The sequence below is a fragment of the Anolis carolinensis genome, chromosome 4 (assembly GCF_035594765.1).
Source record: "Anolis carolinensis isolate JA03-04 chromosome 4, rAnoCar3.1.pri, whole genome shotgun sequence".
Taxonomy (NCBI): domain Eukaryota; kingdom Metazoa; phylum Chordata; class Lepidosauria; order Squamata; family Dactyloidae; genus Anolis; species Anolis carolinensis.
The window spans coordinates 40940377-40961526 of NC_085844.1; the positions used below are offsets into that span (position 1 = coordinate 40940377).

Below are 21150 nucleotides of genomic sequence, written 5' to 3' on the forward strand. Positions count from 1 at the left end.
GGAATGAGATACAATCATGGCAATGAATAAGTCATGAATTAAGAAACAGTTATGGATACATTTTGTGATCTCAATTTTTTTTTTTTGGCAAGAATCTTGCAAGATTGGCTGTATCACAGGAATGGGGTATGGCAAGCTTACAATCAGAGTTGCTTGCTGCAGACTACTCAATGAGTTCATAGGCACTGCGGGGACTGAATTGGGGACAACCTACACTGTTTTTCCATACCCCAAAAAAGAATTACTTATTCTAGGACAGGGAGGAGGAATACCTCCAGACTGAAAACTCTTAATGGCTCATAATTTTGAATATAGGTGCTGTCCTTGTGAGTCTCTGCGTAATACTTGAAGCAGACAGAGTATTTAATTATGTACAATCTTTTGTAAGCACCTTTTGCTCTTCTGTCTTCCATTTCTACATAACTGTAGAAATGCCTGACTGAGCAGAAGGCAAAGCATTCACCTTTCCCTTGTGATATAATGGCTAAAGCTAGCATATGTTCAAAATGATTTTTTTTTCATCCTTGGGGATGCTAGACTATTGCATCATTTTAATGTCTGCTTGTACTGTAGTTAGAAAATTCATTCCTACAAGTGTGCTTCACTAGTTTTTCTAAAATAGAATAAGTGGAATTTCTTGTGGACACTGTAAGAAAGCTCAAACTGACTTCAGTCGCTTGCTAGTTAGTCCCTGTCATGTATGGTTGGGGTGGATGGAAGTCATTCCTGTTTCTAATTATCCAGAAAGATAATTCACAGGTAAGTGCATATTTTCCCTAAAATTGGCAGCATCCTGAACTTGCTTTCAGTTAATACTTTACTGCACTTGTACTTTGGTCTGAAACAGCAAAACATTTGCTCTTCTTTTAACACACTCTTGCTGATATTGCAGAAAGAATCACAATCTTTATTGCTTTCTAAAGAAGGCAGTGCTAACAGACCGACTCCATGTTTTCATGTGAACGATCTTCAGCACTCTGAGTGTCTTACTTTCTGTTTTCTTGTTTTTGCTTGCTTGCAGTGCTGAGGCAGGGACTGGCATTCAGTCCTGTCTATCGATTTTCTTTGTCTGATGGCACTATGGTTGCTGCCCAAACGAAGAGCAAGCTCATCTGTAATCAGACTACTAATGAACCTCAGCTTGTAATATCCCTGCATATGCTTCACAGGTAATTTATAAGAATACTTTATCGTGAAAATCTTCGGCTCCACTTACTAGGAACAGCTGCAGCAAGAGTATACAATATGCATTTATCTTAACTTCTTATAAGTCGATAATGTCTTTATTGTGTTGGCTCTGTCATGAAATAAAACAATAGATTTGATTTTAAATATTTCTGTTTTCTAAAGGAACCTTTTTTTCCTCAGTCTTAAAAATTTGTTTGAAAGCAAATTCAATTTATTGGAATTGAATTTCAAAACAATGAATTTGGGGCTGCAGTTAAAGATATAGGTAGTTGTTTTCACTTTAGGATTTGCATCTATCCTGGCCCTATATATGTCATTTCAATGTATATGTTTTGTATAAGATAAAATCATTTTTCATTTAGCACTTTTGGTTTATTCTAACCAGCTCTCATGTGCAGACTTAGAAATAATTGCTGTTAACAGCTGCTCCCTCAATCCTCATTCCTGTAACTTGTAGTGGGAGTCTGCAATAGAAACATCTTGCATGGTTCGCTTAGATAAACTAATGCTATCATTTTGCAAGTAAGTAGTTAAAAGAGATGACTGGACAATACCAGTTATTTCCCAAAACTTCAATATTCTTTGTATTTCTAGAACATTGCATTGTAAACCTGCCTCAAGCCATGGGGAGAGGCGAGTAAGAAATCAAATTAATATTGTTATTAAACTGAAAATAAATTCAAAACTTTAAAAATATTATATGGAAAAATAGAGAATGAAACTAGATTGAAATATATTGTTTATTTGTCATTCATCAATTAAAACTAAAACCTTTGTGTTATATCTTTCGATGCAATTGTATACTTGTGTCAGTGTGAATCATTATAAAGAATAGGTTTAGGAAGTATTGTTTCATCGCTTCTCCTTTATCTGTGTATTATTGCAAAAGAAGAAAACAACTTCTGTAACAGTGATAATTTGCTTTGACTATATATTCACTTGTCTAAAAGTTACACTTTTCACCATTCAAAGCTCTTATTGTTAGAATTCAGGGGGCTTATTTAATATTTCATGGGAGACTGCTAAGGCAATGTTAAGCAAGAACTGCCGGGTTGCAAGTCATAATTTGCAAGAAGCGGCATATTAAGATGAATATTTGTTTTATCTCATTCACCATTCCACTTCATTCATGTCTTTTTATCAGTAATTGACTGGACAGTTTCTTTTTCTCCTCAGCTTTTCTTCTAGTTCTCATGCCACCAGCAGGGCAAAGTTTAAATGTTTCAGCTGCAGAATTTACAGTGCAAACACTGGAAAGGAATGTCTAAAACAGTGCCAAAAATGGTATTAATGTCGTTCATGGAACACTTTTCCTCCAGTGTGCAATTTTTCAAACTTTCGTATTTCTTTAAAAACTTTGCAGGAGCTCTGGAACATCTGATAGTACTCATATTTTAAGGCTTCATTACAGATCGGTAGAAGCATAGCACTGTATTGCAATGGAACAAAAAACCTTGTATGCTTAAGGAAAGCTAAATCAGTAACTAAATTTGGATGTCTTTTGAGATGTTTTCTGAAGCAATCTTCCCTCAAAAATGTGTTTTTCTTGGGGAGAGATTACTTCCCTTCTCAAACACCAATAATTCCTTCCTGAATATGTGATCCTTCACCAGATAGCGCTGCTATATGGAATGTGGATTCCATGTATCACAAACACCTAATAACTATTGTTAGTTATATATCTGATGATGTTAATATCTATACAGAAAAGCACTTTCCAAGGGAATTCAGTCCAGGAAAAGATGGAAAGAAATCTTACCCTGAGATTTTTGGCCATAGATCATATACGTCTCAAGGCAAATTTTATCTGTACACTGTAGAATCTTCTGTACTATATTTAAAACATCACCAAACAACAGATTTATTTCAACTAAAGATTTCACTGGTGGAAAGTGAAAGAGACATCCTTTTATATAGGCTGGTCTGCTGCACGAAATATGGATCTCCAAAATCTGATTGTCAGACGCCATTAGAATAGACTGGGTTCTTTATTCCACAGAGTCTTGGAAAGCTTTCAGTTATCCCTGTTCATACTATAGCGTTTCACAAGATTTTAAACCAAGTTTTAGGGAAGAAGATTAATAGCAAATATAGCTTGCTTTCTGATGGTTGGTTAATATTTCTGCTCTCCTTCCCAGTCATGTGTTGTATGCAGTATGTGCTGTTACTTCTGAGATTACCCACAAACAATAAAATGTGTTTTTGGTACACTAATTACCTAAGAACTCTCTCCAGCTCCAATCCCCCCCTTCCCGTACATGTCCCTGGCATACATTCTTGAGCCTATATGCACACAAAATCCATCTCTAAGTAGCCTGATCACATTTTGAATGTTTTTGCAGCAGTCGTTTTGGCCCCTATAGTAATGTGGTATTTTTTGTTTTGTTTTTCCAAGATCAGTTTTATACATGTTGATTTTTTGCTGTAAGCTGTATCAAACACTTTTAGAGCCCCCGGTGGTGTAACAGGTTAAACCACTGAGCTGCTGAACTTGCTGCATGAAAGGTCAGCAGTTTGAATCTGGGGAGCGGGGTGAGCTCCTGCTGTTAGCCCCAGCTTCTGCCAACTTAGCAGTTTATAAACATGCAAATGTGAGTAAATCAATAGGTACCACTCTGGCAGAAAGGTAATAGCACTCCATGCAGTCATGCCAGCCACATGACCTTGGAGGTGTCTACAGACAACGCCGGCTCTTTGGCTTAGAAATGGAGATGAGCACCAATCTGGAGTCGGACACAACTAGACTTAATGTCAAACACTATGGTGGTTCTAGATTTGTAAAAGATGGGTTCTTGTATGCTCAAAACATCCATAAAAAGCCACCGATTTTTATACAAAAGTGCAGGTTTACTTTATTCTCTGTCTTTTTCTATGTCTTTTAAAATGGTGTAGATGGAATCACATAATGCATTTTTGATACCATATGTAAAATATATTCATGCAGATAGATAACAAAATCTTCATGTCTTATATAGAAGTTCCCAAACTTTTCCCCTAGATCAGTGGTTCTCAACCTGTGAGTCCTCAGATGTTTTGGCCTTCAGCTCCCAGAAATTCTAACAGCTAGTAAACTGGATGGGATTTCTGGGAGTTGTAGACCAAAACATCAGGGTACCCATATGTTGAAAACCACTGTCCTAGTTGTTGCTGGATACCAATGTACCAATGCTTAGAAGTGCCTACCCGCATGGCTAACTGTCAAAAATCTTGGGAATTGTCATTCATCAACCTTTGGGGATCCAACCTTGGGAATCACAGACCGCCAATGAACACTGAATGCTGTAGTATTTCAGACTAAGGAACTGGTAAAACCATCTCTGAGTATTTTTTGCCCAAGAAAACCATACAGCTACACACACACACATATATATATAATGCTTGCTAACTCAGCACTGAGGAGTAATACAAGATGCAAAATTAAGGGCTTACAGCTCCTTCATTCAGTATAACTGAGTAATGGGTAGTGGCAGTCTTCAAAAAGATCTTCTCCAGCTTTTTGATAAATGCCATTACATACCCAAGGTATAGAAATACTTAAAGAGTAAAACAAGTACTAAGTTCATCCTTGTATATTGGAATTTTGAAAAATCTCCCTTCTTTCTTAATGGTTTTTAGACATATAACTTGTTTCTATTTTGCATTTTAATTGTAGTTTTCCAATGTTACAGGGAACAAAATGTCTGTGGAATGAGCCAGGATCTAACTGGACAAGCAATGGGAAAGCCATTGAACCCTATTAGCTCCAGCAGCCCTGCCCATCAGACCATGTGCAGTGGGAATCCAGGTCAGGATATGACCATCAGTAGCAATATGAATTTTGCCATAAATGGCCCAAAGGAACAAATGGGCATGCCAGCGAGCAGGTTTGGTGGTTCAGGCGGGATGAATCATGTGTCAAGTATACAAGCATCCACTCCTCAGGGTAGTAACTATGCACTAAAAATGAATAGCCCCTCTCAAAACAGCCCTGGAATGACACCAGGTCAGCCAAACTCTATGCTTTCCCCAAGGCATCGTGTCAGTCCTGGAGTGGCAGGAAGTCCTCGGATCCCACCCAGTCAGTTTTCCCCTGCAGGAAGCTTGCATTCACCTGTTGGAGTTTGCAGCAGCACAGGAAATAGCCATAGTTATACCAACAGTTCCCTCAATGCACTTCAAGCTCTCAGCGAAGGGCATGGAGTTTCTCTCGGTTCATCATTGGCTTCACCTGATGTAAAAATGGGTAATTTACAAAATTCCCCTGTAAACATGAACCCTCCCCAGTTGAGCAAAATGGGAAGCCTGGACTCTAAAGATGGCTTTGGACTTCATGGGGAGCAATCGGAAGGTACAACTGGACAAGCAGAAAACGTCTGCCATTCAGGAGATCAGAAAGAAAGTAATGACAATATGCCCCAGGTTGTTGGTGGTGAGAGGCCTGATGGACAGAACAGACTGCATGATGGCAAAAGCCAGACAAAGCTCTTACAGTTGCTGACCACCAAATCTGATCAGATGGAGCCTTCACCGTTGTCTAATGCTATGGGAGATGCTAACAAGGACTCCATGGGAGGTTTATCTGGTTCTGGTTCAGCACATGGAACCTCACTCAAGGAGAAGCATAAAATTTTGCACAGGCTCTTGCAGGACAGCAGTTCTCCTGTAGACTTGGCTAAGCTCACAGCAGAGGCCACAGGCAAAGAACTGAGCCAGGAGACCGGTAGCACAGCTCCTGGTTCAGAGGTGACTGTTAAACAGGAACCCGTAAGTCCTAAGAAGAAAGAAAATGCACTACTTCGCTACTTGCTAGATAAAGATGATACTAAAGATATTGGTTTACCAGACATTACCCCCAAACTGGAGCGGTCGGACAGTAAGACAGACCCTTCCAGCAGCACAAAGCCAGTAGCTATGAAGACAGAAAAAGAAGAAATGCGGTTTGAGCCAATCGAACAGGTAAATGGAATGTCTTTTTGTTCTCATTCAGCAACTGCATTATGTCAGATGTATGTGTAAACTGTTCTTTTTTCAGGATGATTTGTGACATCTCTGCATTCATCCTTCCTTTGTGGGAAGTTGTGTGATTGCATTTGATTTCACATGTGATTGAGTTTTCTCAGCTTCCTCATACCACCAATACCTGCTCAGCTGAAAGATATGATATACTAACTTGCTAATCAGTTACATTCTGGATGTAGATACTGCCACTTCTATAGAGGGAGCTTAGACTAATCAAATTCAGTGCTTGATATTCATTCATTCTAAAGAAGACTTTAAAGGGCAAGTTGGAAAGAGATTTTGTGTTAAGTCATTAGGAGAAGGAGGTTCTGCTTTAAGAAAGGATCTCAATCAGCATCTGCCCTTAAACTATGTGTAATAAACCACAAAAACTCACTCTAGAATGAGAAAGTGAAATAATTTTGGCTAGTAACAGAACCATCTCCTTTCTTACAGGAAGTCTAAGCTCTAAATATAGATCAAAACCTAAAACCATATATTTCTAGAACACTTCTAAATTCTAAAATGTTCTTATTTCCTCTGAGTTTTCTCTCCTTTCTCCCCTTCTTGTGATACTTACGAATAAGATTGTTTAAGCTTCCCTTCATGTTTGTTTAAACTAATTGCTAATTTCAATATGTAATCTTCATTGCAAATATAGCAATGCCTTGGTGTAGTAAATATTTTATAAAGAAGAGTCTGATGGGGAAAAGCGTAACATTTCCCTTTCAAGTGTAACTTTTTCTGAACAGGAAGTACTTTGAAGCACACCACGGTATAAGACATATTTAAAAAATCATCTTCTTAGCTGACAGATTTGACTTTCCATTCTTTTAGAAATATCTTCTATTGCTAAAACTTATATAATATCTAAACAACTTTGATCTATTTTAGAGAACTATTTTTTAAATTTTGCTTATTGGTGCCATCGAAAAGTACTTGTCCTTATATTTGGGTTTTTTTGTGCCAGAGAGTGCAAAACACATGGCTCAGGATATTCTTGAACATCAGTTCCTATCAGCACCAGTGATCAGGGATGGTGATGATGATGATGAGGAGGAGGAGTTTATTTATTTATAGCTTATTTTTCCTAGTCTGGGAAATAATTAAAAATGAGGCTTTCCCAAGGCTTGCCAAAACAAAAAGATGTGTTCCTGCCACCAGAAGGAGACTTTGATGGACATTTGATTGATTTGCTAGGAAGGAAGCTCTAGAATCTGGAGTCAGCCAGTGAGAAAACCCTCTCCCATATCCCCACCAGATGAGTTTGAAGTTGATGGGATAAATAGAATGACCTTCCCTGAAAATGTCTGGGTGTGAGCAGTTTCCTATGGGTCAATGCAGCCCTCCAGATAATTTGAAGTCTTTACCAGCATTGCTTCTGAAAACAGACTGGCAGCTGGGGGAACTGCTGGAACTGTTGTAAGAAATGGGTATATGTTCCCTTTAACTACCCCTAGGTAGTAATCTGGTTACGTTTTGAATTTCTAAACATTCTTCAAAGGTAGGCCCACATAGAGCTGATTACAGTAACCGAAACAAGATGTAACTAAGGCATGTGTCACCGTGGGCAGGTCAGACAGCTCAAGAGACAGGCACAGGTGGCATATAAGCCTTAATTGCTTACGGTGACTCTTACTCTATGTAGAAACCTGAGCTACCATACTCAGAGCTGAATCTAGAAGTATATCCATGTTGCAAACCTGTGTCTTTAGGGGGAATGTAACCCCATGATGGGAGTTGTAGTCCAATGACAAATATAGGTCTACATGTAAAGGTTGATTCAGATAGTAATATTGCTCTTGTTGTCTAAGGACTTTTTCCCCTCTTTATGTCAGGAGTGATCTGATGTGGTCAGAAAGTTTCTGCATTGTCATTGTTTCAACTTTTAACATTTGTATTAAATTATAAATGAATTCTGTGTTTCCCCAGGAGGGGCTAAGTCATGTAAAAATGTCTGTCCTTGGGTTTTATTGGTATGTACCCCTTTCCTTCCATAGTGATTTTCTTGCGTGTGGCACAATGGACGGTCACCCGTAAACTTTTATTTTTTTAAAAAAGAAGCACAGCTTACCATAAAAATGTTAGTAATAGACTATAGTAAAGAAATAATGAGAAAATATCATAGAAAAATCAATGGTGCAAATCAGTCTTTTAATGTCATCCTTACACACATCTATAAAACATTTGAAACATATAAAAATAGTCTTATTTATAGCACAGAATGTAAATGGACGATCTCCTATCACTAGAACACTGTGAGTGTAATAAAAAGGAGAATAATGGTGAAATTCCAGTCATAATTGGTGTAAAACATTACTAAGGATGAAGCTGTCCAAAAATAAACTTTTCTGAGAATGTATTATTAAGGAATGCTATAGATGAGACTCAAGAAATTATACAAAGACCATCATCTTAATCCTAAACAGAATATTTTGTTTCCTAAGTAGGAACCAGTGTATTTTTGTGCTCGCAAATTGGAGGGTTTTGTTGTTTCTTCAAACTAAGATTTTGGCTGTACCTTCTCGCTACAGGGAAATAATTTCACTTATTTCTTTTTTTTTCCACATTTCTTTTTTAAAGAAATTATTGGTTTTATGTGTTCTGTACTTTTCTTCTAGTTAGAAAAAGCTAGGATGGGATGTAAAGCCTTTTTAGCCATGTGGAAATAACTATTCTATAAAGTACTTTAGCCCCGTCATAAACAAGCAGCATTACATTGAAGACAGAGTCTTGATTTCTGCTGAACAAAGATTCTTTGTTCATGAAAATCTGCATCCTTTGGAGATATCTCTGTGCCAACTCATGGCTAAGCTATGGCAAGAGAATATTACGAGTTTGCTTTTAAGAGAGAGCTTTAATTGGTCTGCTTTGTGCTTCCAGAAGCACAGTGACAGGAAAGCTTCGAGTACATATACAACTAGTGTTCCTTGTCTGTCAAATCCCCAACAATGTGTTGTTTGTAGAAGTAGATACCAAACCCTTCGAAGTGAAGGAAGATGTACTGGGTGCTACAGGTCCTCATTCTGTTTCCTGTTACTTGGACTACCGCAGTTAGAGAGCTTGTTCTCACTATGAAAAACACATGCTTTTTTTTCTTCCTCTTTCATTAAAGCCTGGCAGTGAGCTAGATAACTTGGAAGAAATTCTGGATGACCTACAGAACAGCCAGTTGTCTCAGCTTTTCCCAGATACCCGACCAGTTGCTTCAGCAGGATCAGTTGATAAACAAGCCATCATCAATGACCTCATGCAGATCGCAGGTGAAAACAGCCCTGGCACACCTGTTGGAGCCCCCAAACCCGCAATGAGGATGTCGCAAAGCAGTGAGTGAGCTATTACCCTATCATGAACACAACAAAATTAGCATGAAGAGAAAAAAATGTAGGGTTTGCCTGTGAGTCTTCCATACTTTAGTGCAATTTAGAAATCTGCAGTGCTCACACAGCACCATCTGCTGTTCTACTTCTTAAGAATGGTGTTGTCAGATCAGATATTGTATAATCTCAAACCAACATATTATACTACTATGGAGCTCTCAATTTTAAATTCATGCTTTCTGCTGATAACCTTTTAGCTTTTCTCCATCACTAAAGCATAAGTTTTCAACATGTTATTTATTGACATTGGACGTGGCACTGTTAACACCAAAGGAGAAATTAAACCATTACAGTAAAATACAGAAAGGAAGATCTGACACATCTTTGGTCACTTAAATCCGGAATGAGAATACATTTTTTGTAATTAGGGTTGCACACACTCCCAGGCAGGAAATGGAGGGACACACATATTTGCATAGATGTTTGGGCATCCATGCAAACAAACACGCACATACATGCAGCTGCCCTCTCTACCCTTCATTCATTTATCCATCATCAATTCGTTCTTTCCTTTAGTTATGCATTTTGTTTCTCTTGCATACACACATTTAAGAACATAAGCAATATTACAGATTTTTTAAAATGTGGTCAGAATTATAGTTGTTACTGCTGTTGATTTACAACCATTTCTTTTGTTAATACAATATAAGAGTTTGATCTCAAGCATTTATCTCTCCTACCTTCTTCTACCCTCAATTTCCACCTGTTTAGCTTTTACTAATGCAAGGCAAGCGCAGTTGGGAAGGATGTTACCAAACCAGAGTTTGCAGCTTGATATCACATTGCAGAATACATCAGGTGCTGGAACCTTTACACCCATAAGAAACAACAGTCCATATTCAGTAATACCTCAGCCCGGAATGATGGGCAGTCAAGGAATGATGGGAAATCAAGCAAACCTAGGGAACAATAGCCCAGGTAAAGAAAACTGTGAACACTACAATTTTTTTTGCAATGTTTTACATGACTTCAAGAATTGGTTATAGTTGGAAAGGAAGCAAGATTTCTCAAAGACAATAGTTTATCCATTGGATGAATAGCTCTGTGTGGTAACATAAGCAAATGTGTTTGGTAGTAATCTTACAGCAATAAATCAAAGCTAGCATTGAAAAGACCCACTTTCATTTACTGTATATAGGACTGCACTCCTAAAACAACCCTGGGATGTTCAGTTTCATATCTGTGGGGTTTATTTCTGAGTACACAGATTTAGTATTACAGTTAAAGTTCCTTCTGAAAAATAAAAATCCCTCAAAGCTCTTGTAAATTCAGTTTGATTATGGGTGTCTCTGGAAAATACTGTTCTTTATCATTGGATTTAAGCAAGAACAAATGTAATGGATTATTTCTGAGATAGCATATTTCTTAACCAACATGATGATCATACCAACCAACTGTGTGGAATTAAGTATTGACCTCGTCCACTCTTAGCAGATTTACTTTAGTGTATTATTTTATATATAATTAATGAATCTATAATTGATAGAGAAAATTAGAAATGAGAGGGAGATGATGCTGACATACCATTTGATTTAATATTCTGCTTTAAAAATATTTTTCACTAAAATAATGTTGAAGAGAATGGTTCTGGACTATCTTAGAACATTATTCTTATGACTTAATCTATCAAAACTTCAGACTTAATACTCTACTCAAGACAAAAGGTTTTGGCCTTTGTTTTTTATAGGAATGATTGGTGGTAATCCTCCTCGGTCTAGTATGCCATCAGGAGACTGGGGATCCCAAGGTGCTGCTGTGAGAGTTACCTGTGCTGCGACAACAAACACCATGAATAGGCCAATCCAAGGAGGTATGATACGAAACCCAACATCCAGCCTTCCTTTGAGACCTAACAGTCAAGCAGGTCCAAGGCAGATGCTTCAGTCTCAAGTCATGAATATGGGTAAGCTGAAATCTAGTTGTCACAAGTTCTGCTTTCATTGAATTTTACACAATGGCAGCTGGAAGATAATGCCACCTAGATGTAATTGGATGCAAATACAGCTACTTTGACAATACAGCAGATAAGAGTAGTGCTAGGAATATATTTTGTATGGGGACAGATCTATGTTTCTTTTAGTAGCTGCACAGCTAGTTTGCCCAAATAGCAACAATGGACTCGAACCAATCATACCCTCTAAACATTAGGGAAAACTTCCTGATACTAACAGCTGTTTCACAGTGGAATATGTTGTTTCAGTATCTGGTGGAGTCTCCTTCTCTGGACTTTTTGAAAGAGGCTAGATAAGAGTGATTTGATTGTGTATTCCTGCCTCGGGGTTGGATTAGATCAGGGGTTCCCAAACTAAGGCCTGGGGGCCGGATGCGGCCCTTCAAGGTAATTTACCTGGCCCCTGCCCTCAGTTTTAGACTTAGGCTCACCCAAAGTCTGAAATGACTTGAAGGCACACAACAACAACAATCCTAATTAACTTGACTATCTCATTGGCCAGAAGCAGGCCAACACTTCCCATTGAAATCCTGATAGGTTTATGTTGGTTATTTTTTTAAAGTATTCTGTTGTTGTTGTTGTTGTTGTTGTTGTTTTTGCACTACAAATATGACATGTGCTGTGTTCATAGGAATTGGTTCATTGTTTCCCCAAATGATAATTTGGCCCCTCAGTAGTCTGAGGACCATGAACCAGCCCTCCACTTAAAAGGTTTGAGGACCCCTGGATTAGATCCTTGTGGTCACTTCCATCTCTGTGATTTTGTGCCCATATGTTGAGGTTTACAACAGAGAGAAGTCTAAATACTTGTTGTTCTGTTCATTAATTACTATGTAAATCTGAATCATGTTGTTACCATTCATTTTTAGACTATAGGCCTATGCAATAACCAAAAGTCCCCCAATAACCCACCTTTTGAGCAGTGCAGCTCTTCATACCAATGTAGACATTCCTATGTTGCTGGGGAATCATCCCATCACTTTCAGTGCAACATAGAAATGTTGGGTGGAAAGCTGCAGTAATTTTGAAGGTATGTTTTTTGAGAGAAGATATTCTCCCAACAAAATCTCAGCTTCTTTAAAGAAAAGAGTGCTCTGTGTAATAAACAGGTTGTCCACCTGAAAGTAGTGTCATTGATTCCAGTGATATTTTATTTGCATTGTTTTTCCTTCCTCAGGGGCTTCTGAGCTAGAGATGAATATGGGAGGACCCCAGTATACCCAGCCACAGGCCCCTCCCAATCAGACTGCTCCATGGCCAGACAGTATCTTACCCATCGATCAGGCATCCTTTAGCAATCAGAACCGGTAGGTTGATTATATCTAATGATGAGTGTGTCTTTTGCAAATCATTCATTTCATTCTGTTTATGCATTATATTAAGTTGACTTTTTCTCCTTTATTATTTCACAACTATGTCCTCTATTAAATATATTTGTCTTATTCACACGTAATAGAAGTGAATTAGTGGAAGTGTGGAGGTATAAGCTCTGTCAATTGAACCAGATGGTTTTGATGGGGGAAATGGTTTATTTAGAATACTCTAGATCAGGCCTGTACAACTTGCGGCCTTCCAGATGTTTGGGCCTCCAACTCCCAGAAGGCCTAGCCAGCTTGTTCAATGGCCATGAATTCTGGGAGCTGAAGTCCAAAACACCTGGAGGGTCACAAGTTGTGCAGGCCTGCTCTAAATCAGTACTTCAAAGTGTCTGATGTGGGGGGGGCAGCTTTTTTTTTTTCCTGAATGAGCCAGGGAACAATGCAAATCGACTGGCACTGGTAAGTGGTCCAGGACTGCTGTAGACTCCTGTAAGTGGTGCAATTGCACTGTTCTTGAACTTGCCCTTCATGGACTGTGTTATAGGTCGTTTTTTTTCTTACAGCAGTAATTTTGTGTTTGGCTCAAGCAAATGTGTGTAAAATGTATTTTCATCCCAAGCAAAAAGTTGTAACCTATATTGCAGTAGTATTCAACCACCAACATGATGGAATCTTCTTCTCCCAAATAACTCTTTATGTCAACCTCCTGGGGCTAGTTTCGGGGATGCAGGAAGTTGTGGATCACCTCTTTCCTAGTTCATTGCCAGAAAGATATCCAATAGTGGAGTCACTCTTGCAAATATTAAATTAAAACAATACAAAATGGAGCCCATAAAATGAATAAAAATTATATTTCAGAACTAAAAAGATAGACACATATAAAGCTTCAAAATATACCTTTAAAAGATTAAGTATAATTCAACTGTGCTTTGATCTCTGACAAAATGGACCTCCTTCTCTGCATGCAGTTGATTCCCCAAAAATAGATTGGGAGGTGAATTATAATCATGGCAATAGCGTCAAAACACAAATACAAAATAGTTACAGATTCATGACTCCGTAATGATCATGAATTCAAAACAGTTAAAATTTAGGTAATTATTTCATATTCATGATTATCGCTGAGTCATGGTTTTGGCTCTATTGCCACAATTGCATCTTTCTTCTCAATCTACTTTATTGGGCATCTGCTGCATGGGGAGAAGGAGGTCCAGTCTTCCAGAAATCAGAGCACAGTGGAATGTTTCCATCAGGTTTAGATGAATCACCTCAGGGGATGTTACTAGCTTAAATATAAACTAATACAGGATTGCATAAATCTTTTATAAAACTGCAGAAAAATATAAATTTCTGGTGATCCTAAGAGTTACGGGTTTACTTGAAGTAAATTGGTTTATGTTTTGTTTATAATATTGGTCTTGTGTCTGCTGCCTGTTGTTTGTTTTTACCATGTTTTCTACTATTTCATATTTCTACTCTGCACATATATTCAAAGCACTCCTTAACATAATTAACCTGTGGCCACATTTTTACAATAAAAACACTTAACATTTCCCACTGAATCACTGAGTAATGTCCTATGTATAGCCTTTCTTCATTATTGTTGCTGATGTTAAATTCTGTTTGTATTGTTATCTTTTGAGTTTGGACTAGATTTCAGACCTAAAGTTGTGCCTGAAGGCAAGATAAAAATGCTTTTCTAAATAAATAAATCAACTAGTAAAAAGGAACAAGAAGCATTTTACTGACTGCACTTGAATTACTCCTTTCTGGAAAGGTCTGAGGAAGACTGTTTCACTGTGGCCTAATGGCTGTCTTACTTGACCTATTTAAGATCAAGCAGGATGAATAAATGACTAAATGTCTTTACTGATTTATATCAATAAAGCTTCAGCTTTAAAGCTTCTGCTGATCTCAGTCATTTCAATCCTGTCACAAGGAAAGAAGCAGTCTCTCTGTCTAGTTCTTAGCCTTGTATAGTTGTGTAAGCTTCCAGCCTGTGTTGTGGCTCTTTGTAAATCTTTTCAGAGCAATGACAACACATCTACTGGTTTTATGTAGGCCTACCAAGTACTTAGCTTTATCACAAGAGATATCAAAAATATTTCAGTATGGTTTATTTGAGATAAATATGCAGAGCAAGTTTCTGTTACCAAATGTGATTGTAGAAAACACAATGGGAATATTCAAAAGCTAGTTGCGGAATGCTTCAGTGTTCTTGGCATTCCATCTCAGACCTCATAACAGCAAACTTCAATGAGAGATTAGGAAGAGAAACAACAGAATTGGGATGTAGCCACAAATTCCAGTCCATTGACTGTTGAACTGGGACAATGGTTTCCTGGCACACTACACATATCACTAGTTAACACCCCAGCTTCTTGATGGTTCCTTTGCTCATTTTGTCATAACCCCTTCTTGGTTCCCAGCCAGAATCACACTACATTCCAAGAATTCCTTCTACCACTCATAGGGTTATCTTGGCTTTATGCAATATCTTGCCCCCCCCCCCCCAACAATAAATATAATTCAAACTCAACTTCTCACCTCATCACCATACCCACAAGTTTTTCATTTCTATTGGTACTCGTACACACACCTTCCCATTCATGGGTATACTTGTCTGTCCATAGTCACTTCGCTCCATGCTTGTGATGACATAGACTTGGTCCACAAAAATTTATGCTACAAAGTTCTTCTCTGTTCATTTCAAAAGTGCAACAATATCCTTTTCTCTAGCAACCATGATTATGTTTGGTTAACACTTGGTTTTCTTTCATTTTGGAATAAATGTCTGCAAGTAGAAGATCATCTTTTCCATGTAGAGAAATGTTATCATACATGGGATGATGAAGATGAATACTGTTTCACACATTGGTTGAGAGAGATTATTACATTTAAATATGTTCAGTTTAATTTTACTTAGATTAGCCAGCTGAATGTTATATCTGCTTTTTTACTCAGATGCAAGATTGTTCAACTGATCAGTCCTAGAAACAATTTTGCAAAAATATTTTTAATTTACATTATTTAAGTGCTGCTTTACTCCTCAACAAATCTTGTTCAAGAAAATGCTACAAATCCAGCATTAAATTTAAAATCTAAAATAACACCAAAATTTAAATTTAAACCATATATAAAAATAGAAGGAACATTGCAGCACAAACTAATTGAAATCCTTGTTGTATTCTTAATTAGACAGTGATAAGCATAGAAATAAAGAGGTCTAAGATAAATTCCCTGTTGAATATAATGTGAAAGTACGATTTACCACAGAAAAGTGACAGTGAGGGTTTCTTAACTTTTTGTCTGCCTACCACTTTTACCATTCTCCCTTCATGCTCCCTAGAATGATAATATACATACCATGTGTGGTGGATGTAGGAGTTCGGCGAGCAGCTAAAGAAAGTTGCAAATGAAAAACAGCAAATGAGGAAAGACAAATGCGTGCTTCCACTTCCTCTTTGACATAAATTGTGTTTCTTACTTTTGCTTTGTGGTTGATCAGAAACCTAGATTTTTTCACTTTTCAGATCTGTCCACAACTCAGTGGCAGTAGTTCACAAACATTTTTTTAATGTTTATTTTTTAATACAGTCTGGCATACATCCAATGTCATGTAAGTAGATGTCCATTCATGCTATCCCCTTCCTCCTGGAGCTGCGATCAGGAAAATTCGGACTGTTGTTGCACAGCTGAAAAAAAATGAGGATAAAAAACAGTCCTCTGAGACATAAGTATTACTATAAGGACTTGTGCTTTGCCAGTTTACTTACTGAATCTGAGCCTTACTGAGTCTGACTGTCTAGTTCAGTGTGTTCTTAACTAGCCTTTCCTCCATCCAAGTACTGTACTAACTAAATCCCAGATGAAACAGGGTGTGCCCAAGGTAGCATTTCTTGCCGAACAAACTGGGATTCTTTTTGAATTAATCTGGAACTTTGGATAGGGTGAGATCTGATCTTTTACCAAGCCATCTACTTTTCTTTGTAGGCAACCATTTGGGAGCTCTCCAGATGACTTGCTGTGCCAGCATCCTGTGACGGAGTCTCCAAGTGATGAGGGAACTCTTCTTGACCAGCTTTATATGGCACTAAGAAATTTTGATGGTCTTGAAGAAATTGACAGAGCTCTTGGAATACCAGAACTAGTTAGTCAGGTAAACTTGCTACTAAATGTTTTGGCATCTTTTAAATGTTTTTGAAATTTCTCTAGTTAATTTATTTCAGTAGAGTGTGGCACAGAAATCTGATCCAAGATCCAAAGACCTGACAGAATCAAGATGTAGAGTGGCTAATTTAGACATAAAAGTAATGGTTGCTTCCTGAGATGGGAACAAGTTGCCTCATCTTTTACATTTGAGGAACTTTTTTATTCAGAGTTTAAACAATCTTCAGAGTGTTGTGATGTTTCAGCTCAAAAGTGGTGATTTGGGTAAACTACAGTTGAATCAAACCACAGTTTCTCTTGATCTCTTTAGCTGCAAAAGAGTTGGGAAGGAAGGTGTATGAGCTCTGGGACCATCACAGCTTATTTACATAAATGCTTCTCCTTCTGTCCAGTACAACTGTATATACAGGTAGTCCCTGAGTTACAAACATCCAACTTAAAACGACTCATAATTAAGAATAGGGTGAGACAACAGGAAGTGAGAGAAATCTACCCCTAGGAAGTGAAATTCATTCCTGAAAGAGTTATGATGGGGGAAAGGTATCTCCACTGAACCTTTTTCAACAATCCTTGTTTCCACAACAAGCTACATTTTTCAAAATTCAATTATCACAGAGACAGATGAAATCTTCGAACGGGCACAGACAGCAAAACAAACACCACAGGAGTGTTAACTCTTCCCTATACTATCCAAAGATATATATCTATTCCACTTAAGACCAAATCTATAGAACCTATCTTGTTCATAACTTGGGGACTGCCTATATATCAATTAGGTGTGTTTTTTAAGTCTCTGCGCATACACATTCTAAAATCGTCAAGTCTTCTGTCTTCGGGTACATTTTTGTTTGTTTTCCCTCAGCAGAGCCAAGCTGTGGATCCAGAGCCATTCTCAAGTCAAGAATCAAACATCATCCTGGAACAAAAGGCACCTGTTTTCACACAGCAGTATGCGTCTCAGGCTCAAATGGCCCAAGGCAATTACCCACCAATACAGGATCCAAACTTTCATCCAATGGCTCAGCGACCAGGTTACGCAGCACTGCGCATGCAGCCCAGGCCTGGGTTAAGGCCTGCGGGTATAGTGCAGAGCCAACCAAATCAACTGCGACTACAACTACAGCATAGACTTCAAGCACAGCAGGTATTCCATATGCTGTCTGATGCTGTTTTTACCATCTCATGAGAAATACATAGAGAAATACATAGGCTGTGTAAATATTTGATTTCACATATGAAATAAATAGTCTTGAGACAAGACATTGATTTTGGTTCCTGGTAATACATATTCACCTGTCCGTAGTATTCAGATTTTGTATACTTGTTTGAAGGTTCAGTGATAACTTCTGAGATTTATTTTGGTCATATATATTGCAGTGTAAGTCACATGTTGTTGTTCTTTTTCTAAATATCCTGCAATATTTCTATGCACATCTGTGTTCTGGCCAAATGATGAATTTAAGAAAAGGTATATATAAAAACAATTACATTAGAGTCACTTATCCAAGCTAAACGGGCTGGCAGAAGCTTTGATAAGCGAATATCTTGGATAATGAGGAAGGATTAAGGAAAAGCCTATTAAACATCAAATTAGGTTATGATTTTACAAATTAAGCACCAAAACAACACGTTATACAACAAATTTGACAGAAAAAGTAGTTCAATACACAGTAATGTTATGTTGTAATTACTGTATTTACGAATTTAGCACCAAAATATCACGATATATTGAAAACAATGACTACAAAAATGGCTTGGATAATCCAGAAGCTTGGATAAGCGAGGCTTGGATAAGTGAGACTCTACTGTACTAAAAAAAGAAGAAAATCTCTCATCCTCAAATTGGCAAAATCTATTTATAACTTCACTTTTCCCAGCAGCTGTTCTTTAGGTCTGCTGCATATTTTCATTCAAAGCCTTCAGTGAAGTTGTGGGAATCGACTTCACCTTTCTTATTCTGTTTTCCTCAACATTGCTATATCCAACAAATAAAATACGAATAGTTCATGTATGCAGAGAAAATGAACAGTGTCCTGTCATAACACTGCACAAATTAGTCCACACCCTGCACATACACATGTATGAGATTTAGTTTGACATTACAGTAGAGTCTCGCTTATCCCACCTTTGTTTATCTGACATTCCCTTTTCCTCCAGCATTTCCCTTTCAATTAAAGGAGCGTTCTCCAACTCTCTCCATTCCCAAAAAGTGAAAAGGGCAAGAGGAGGAGGAGGAGGGAGAATAGGGGGAAAAGAGGCAGGACCGGAAGCAGAAGCATCCTTCCTCCTTCCCTCTGTGATTTCCACGCTCCTCTTCCGCATCCAGGCACTTCCTGCCAGGCTGTTCTATGGGTAACAGTAGGAGACTCTGTATTATCTGACATTTTCATTTATCCAGTGTTCTGCCAGCCCGTCTATGTCGGATAAGCAAGTCTCTACTGTATATGAACCATAATTTGACATTATCTGAACAAATGTCAAGCTTGCACACTATTTTGTCTTTTCACGTTCAGATTCTCACCATATTTCCTTTGTCATGGCAAATCATGGTTTGCTGTTACATCCAGAATCCTTACTACAGTTCATCGTCAAAGAATAAGGCACGGCCTTGCATCTTAACTGAGCCATTATCATTTAACTTTATGATTGATACTTGTGAACAAAGCAAAATTCTTTCTTCTGGCATTTTAATGTACTTTGTTTTTCTTAATTTCATTTTCTTCTTTTTTCCTACTTGTCCTAGAACCGCCAGCCACTGATAAATCAGATCAGCAATGTTTCTAATATGAATCTATCTCTGAGACCTGGAGTACCTACACAGGTGAGGGATCAGGTATTGAATATTATTCTAATTTATATAGCTGATGGTCTATAATTAAAACCTCTGCAGTTTTAAATCTCAGTTTCAAAAGTTCTTGCTTGTGCATAAGTGAGCTAGCCACCACTGTAAACAGATGAGAATAGTGCTATACTTAGAGAGGCTTCCATAGAGGAACACATCTTATAATTTTAACCAGTGGAGTTGCGAGACAACAATGCAAATGGATCTTGTTTTCTGTGTCAGTATCTCTATATGGGAGCTATGCTTTCTGTCCTTAAAATTGCTAAAACACAAAGGATTAAAAACTACTTTTAATCTGAATGTTTTTTACAATGTGTGTAGTTTGATAATTCAGCCTGCAAATGTTAGAACTGCAAGTTATACTTTAGGCCCTACTTTGTAGATTGGCCTTATTCTAGTAGTTCCTACCACTTTCATATGATGATGTACTCAACCATGGAGTTTTGTCTGGGTGGATTTTTTCTCATTTCTTTCCCCAAAGTAAGCAACTGTAACTGAATGGTAGTGCGCTTGAAGGTCCCAGACATAATCCTGCACCTTACCAATAAAAAAATTAAACAGCAAGGCAGAGATACACGCCAGCACTCCTGACAAGTATGAGCTTCTGAAAATGCCTTTTCTAGTTGCATGTGATGATCCATCTTTGTTTTTCCTGCAGGGACCTATCAATTCACAGATGTTAGCCCAGAGGCAGAGGGAGATACTAAGCCAGCACCTAAGGCATAGGCAGATGCAACAGCAAGTACAACAGCGAACTCTGATGATGCGAGGACAGACAATGAATATGACACCAAGTATGGTGGCCTCTGGCGGCATACCAGCAACAATGACCAACCCCCGGATTCCCCAGGCAAACACCCAACAGTTTCCATTTCCTCCAAATTATGGTATTTTGATTTATTTCAATATCTTTCATCAGTCTCTGTCCTAACTTTCTTGACTTCTGGATCACAGCTTCTCCCTCGCAGCTTCTTGAGAAGCTTCTGTATTAGTAATTAAAATGGGAATAGTCCAGATTATTGGAATGGAGGATTATTTTTTCTCAGGCAGCAGTTTCTCACCCTTGTGGAAATAGTTCAAAAGTTATCGTTTCACTAAGGGTGGATCTACACTGCCCTATATCCCAGGATCTAATCCCAGAGTATCTGTTTATTCCAGATTATGTGGCAGTGTAGATTCTTAAGTTCTAAACAAATTTCATCAGTCCTAAATATAAACAGCTGTTCACTTCCTATGTATTTGTGAACATGTTTATTTTATTTTTCTGCCACTCAGCTAAAATTAATAAGATCCAAATTTGGTTGTTCATATTATTGAACGAGT

The 21150-nt window shown here is 37.9% G+C and overlaps 1 protein-coding gene across 9 annotated transcripts in view; it reads left to right on the top strand.

Annotated features, from left to right (window-relative positions):
* Nucleotides 1-21150, top strand: part of ncoa2 (nuclear receptor coactivator 2) — a 162810-nt gene that overhangs the window by 134296 nt on the left and 7364 nt on the right. For 6 of the 9 annotated variants that reach the window (XM_062980269.1, XM_062980267.1, XM_062980270.1 and 3 more), the window contains 10 exons: nt 1022-1169; nt 4857-6123; nt 9281-9491; nt 10257-10463; nt 11233-11448; nt 12674-12803; nt 16809-16974; nt 17848-18129; nt 19729-19818; nt 20486-20714. In XM_062980269.1, the coding sequence (XP_062836339.1) occupies nt 1022-1169; nt 4857-6123; nt 9281-9491; nt 10257-10463; nt 11233-11448; nt 12674-12803; nt 16809-16974; nt 17848-18129; nt 19729-19818; nt 20486-20714 (2946 nt within the window). The remainder of the gene's footprint in view (nt 1-1021; nt 1170-4856; nt 6124-9280; nt 9492-10256; nt 10464-11232; nt 11449-12673; nt 12804-16808; nt 16975-17847; nt 18130-19728; nt 19819-20485; nt 20715-21150) is intronic. The other 3 variants (XM_062980274.1, XM_062980273.1, XM_062980275.1) reach the window with 3 other exon arrangements.